Source organism: Callorhinus ursinus, unplaced genomic scaffold (genome assembly GCF_003265705.2).
Source record: "Callorhinus ursinus isolate GAN/ISIS: 27379988/994484 unplaced genomic scaffold, GSC_fseal_2.0 scaffold4382, whole genome shotgun sequence".
Taxonomy (NCBI): domain Eukaryota; kingdom Metazoa; phylum Chordata; class Mammalia; order Carnivora; family Otariidae; genus Callorhinus; species Callorhinus ursinus.
Genome location: NW_027401436.1, coordinates 1 through 4,199, shown reverse-complemented (window position 1 = coordinate 4,199; position 4,199 = coordinate 1). Strand labels below are relative to the sequence as shown.

General features: G+C 50.6%; 1 protein-coding gene across 1 annotated transcript; it reads right to left on the bottom strand.

Moving 5' to 3' along the window:
- Positions 1-3: 3 nt before the first annotated feature.
- LOC112818326 (tenascin-X-like) lies at positions 4-4,191 on the bottom strand (the record flags this gene model as incomplete). Its single annotated transcript, XM_025865474.1, has 4 exons — positions 4,156-4,191; positions 2,230-2,526; positions 528-854; positions 4-114 (listed from the first exon to the last, which is right to left on the bottom strand). Coding segments are annotated over exons 2-4 (673 nt in total), but the record flags the coding sequence as incomplete, so codon positions are not given.
- Positions 4,192-4,199: the final 8 nt, after the last annotated feature.

Here is a 4,199-nt window from a genome sequence, read left to right as displayed (position 1 = left end):
CCGTCAGCTCCCCCAGGAGGGGCTCCTCGGGGGGCTCCGGGGCCTCCATGCTGGGTTCTGTGGGGCTGGGGGTCTCCTCCACCTCAGTGGGGGTCGGGGTCTCTTCCTCTGCAGCTGAGAAGGACAGACACAGAGAAGGTGAGGCAGGATCCCCAGCAGATGTCCTCAGGTCTTGGGAGAAGGATGGAGAAGCTGTGATCATGTCTGGGGGCCCCCAAATTCAGCTCAGAGGAGCCCATCCTTGGGGCTGGGTGGGCTTGCTCAGCTGCATCTCACAAACATGCCTGGGAGCCTTGAGGGTCAGCTGTGGGGAACCCTGGACAGCCTCCAGCACAGCTCACGGAGGCCCTTCTCTGCAGGGGAGGACCCCTCAGGCCTCAGGGAGCCCCGGGAGGGGGGTGGGGAGGCACAAAGGGCACCACGGCTCAGCCTCGAGCAGAGGGGCCTCCTGCACCCCACTCACCCATCACCTGGGAGAGGGAGACCCTCCCACTGGCCCCACCCTGGGGCTTCCAGCATCCGCTCACCTGTCACCCCAATGGCAGACACCGGGCCCACGCGCTGGCCACCGTGGAAGCCGTACAGGTTCATCTTGTACTTGTGGTCTGGCTGCAGGCCTGAGACGGTGACCCCACCCTCATAGCCCGGCACACGCACGGCCTTGGGCTGCCCGTCCCCGTTCTTGTACTGGACCAGGAAGTGGTCAAACTGGCCCTCGGGGACAGTCCAGGAGAGGTGCAGGGAGTCGGGAGTGGCGTCGGTCACGGTCAGCTCCCCCAGGCGGGGCTTGGGAGGCTGGGGAGTTGTGGTGGGTGGGTCTGTGGGAGCTGGCATTTCATGGTCCTTTCCTGGGGCTGGATTAGGAGACAAAGAGAATGTGTGGACGTGCGTTGTGGGCCCCCTTCCAGTAAAGGATACTTAGATTTCTCCCAGACACACCAAGTCCCTGCAGCCTGGATGCCAGCCCCCCAGGGTTAAGACATCATCTCCCTGGTTTGAATGTTAGTGACCAAGGGACAGAGCACACGCTCGTGGTAACATCATGACGGGAGGTCGGGACTGCCTGGTGGTGTGTGTGTGCGGGCGCTGAGTCCTTGGGAGCTGCAGAGCAAATCTGCACAGAGGGACAGAACTAAGGCTTCCTAACACCGCCAAGCATACCAGACAGGTCACATCAGGAGGTACATCTACTCAGGTTTGGAAATTCTACTTTGTGAGTATTTTCCTTTAATATCTCCTCTGGTTGAGAAGTCTTCTGAGCATTTTTAGAGATAAATTTAGATTTCACAGTGGAGGACAAAGAGATGAGATACGAGGTCGTCTTTGTACCTGGGTGGTTTGGGACCTCGCGTTTGCTCTCTCCATAATTTATGGCACAGATGACTCATCACACCCCCAGGTTTCTTTTGGCTTTTCTGTTCTGCATAGGGTTTCATTCTTCCTTAATCTCTGAATTACAAAATCATCTTGTTTCCTATCTGTTGTTTGGGAACCAGGTCTTAAGCATCAAAGGGTAATAGCTCCAAAAGAACTTAACAAAAGCAACGATTGGCCCTGTTAGCAAATAATGAATGAAGGGAAGGTGCCTTGTGAAGTTGCACATAGACTAATACTAACCATCAAAGTAAAAGCAACCATGGTAGCAGGATTCCAGGGTTCATTTAGCATAAAGGGGGAATCAATCTGGGTTGGAAAACATACCATTTTACCCATTGAAATCAATGATAATTATGAGAATTCATTCTAAGAGTTTTCAGAAACTAATTTTCTTCCTCTTCCTTCTTTACAGATGAAGAAAGGGAGGCACAGAGAGGTTGAGTGACTGTCTTGGGGTCACACAGCTCGAATGGGCTGAGGCTAGGGTCAACCCTAGGTCTGTTTGAGTCTGTTATTTCCCTGGTACCCTGACTCTTCAAGAACCAAAAAGTCTGTGTGTGGGGCAGCCTGACGGACTCAGTCAGTAGAACACGTGGCTCTTGATCTCGGGGTTGTGAGTTCAAGCCCCATGTTGGGTGTAGAGATTAATTAAAAAAAAAAAAAGCCCATGTATAAAGGGAAAGATGGCTGAGGCAACACCAAAGGCTTGGAGTAAAGACACAAACAGAACCATTCTCAGGAGCTTGGGAGGCTCTAGTCTCAGGGACAGTAGGACAAAAACACCTGAATACCGACATGAAAGAGAAACTGAGTCCAGCTAGGGCAGAGCCCAGTGTCCTACTGTATACTCACCAGTTAAACCGACAGCAGAGACCGGGCCCACACGCTGGCCACCGTGGAAGCCATACAGGTTCATCTTGTACTTGTGGCTGGGCTCCAGGCCTGAGATGGTGACCTGGTCCTCACTCCCTGGCACTCTCACGGCCTTGGGCTGCCCGTCCCCGTTCTTGTACTGGACCAGGAAGTGGTCAAACTGGCCCTCGGGGACAGTCCAGGAGAGGTGCAGGGAGTCAGGGGTGGCGTCCATCACGGTCAGCTCTCCCAAGTGTGGCTTCAGAAGGGTGTTGGTAGGGGGCTCCCCTTCGGGGCCTGGGAATAGATGCAAACAGAACCTTTCCTATTGCTGGAAGAAGTAGTTGAGGCCCTGGCTCTACTGGATTCAGACCAGAAGGTGGGCCAGCTGTGTAGTCCTAACTTAAGATCCATTTCTGCTTAACATCAAAGTCTTTTTGTGGTCTCTTCATGGCCTGTCAAACTTACCAGGCAGCCTCCTACCTCAGGACCTTTGCATTGACTATTCCCTTTGTGTGAATGTTCTGACCCTGGATGTCTGCATGGCTCATGTCCACACTTCCTTTAAGTCTTTGTTCAAATGTCACCTTTTCAGGGCCAATCATGACCACCCTATCTAAAATTCCAATTCTCCCAATTGCAATGTTTTCTCCTTTTTTTGGACCTGATCCCAGCAACAAATTAGAGAACAACATTTATGAGACAACCAGGAAACTAACATTCCCTACATACTTAATGATATTAATGAATGACTGTTCATTTTTAAAGGTACAATAATGGTGTTGTGGCTATTTTTAAATACTTTTTTTTTTAGGGAGAGAGACAGTGCGTTCATGAGTTGGGGAGGGGCAGAGAGGATATCTTAGGCAGGCTCCAGACATAGCGCAGAGCCCGGTGCGGGGCTTGATCTCATGACCCTGAGATCATGACCTGAGCCGAAATCCAGGGTCGGAAGCTTAACCGACTGAGCCACCCAGGCACCCCTTAAATAGTCTTTTTAAAAAGAGTAATATGCTTAAATATGAAGCCATGAAGTATGGGATGAAGTCTAGAGCGTCTGGGATGAGTTTACCAACACTGCAACAGTATATCCATACAACAGAATATTATTTGGCTGTAAAGGGATGACTTCTGCTACACGTTACAACATGGATGAACCCCGAAAAGGAGCTTGATGAAAGAACCCGGACACAGAAGAACATGTTATTGTATGATACCATACCATCTAGACATATCTATATGATATGATATACCATACCTTTTCTAGACATATGTCCAGAAAAGGCAAATCTACAGAGGTAGAGTTCTAAAATGAGATAGTGTTAGAGTTCTACGGAGAAAATTCTAAAATTAGATAGTGCTGATGGATGCACAACTCTGACTAAAAATCATTAAGTTGCAAACTTAAAGCAGGTGAATTTTATGGTATGTAAATTACATCTCAATAAGCTGAGTTAAGCACACATCCCAGTGTGAGGAGGGCAGGGAGCGAGCGGGGTGTGGGCCAGCCAGACTGGCCAGCAGTGAATATTAGGCTGCAGCAGGGCAATGGACATATGGGAGTTCATGATGCTATTTTTTCTTTTCATGTGTAAGGTTGGCTCTTATATAATAAATTATTGTTGAATGATTGAATAGTTCATGGCATTTGCCCCAACCACAAAAACAAGATCTTTCCAGGTTTCCCGGAAAAGTGGAAAGCCACAAACGGGTCAGTGTATCACTGCCTCAGAGCCTTCCAACGGAGGGCCTCTCTGGCACAGGCCTGGCACTCAGGCTTCCTGACCCCACCTCACACCCGGCCAGACATGTTACTGGTGGATTAGGTGAGGCTTTAGGATCCTTGCTCTCCAAGGAGGACAACCTGAAGGCTCCAACATTGAGACCTTAACCAACCCAGCCCTGAAGTCTCCCGCCCCCACTCACCGGTCACACCCACGGTGGACACGGGGCCCACGCGCTGTCCCCCG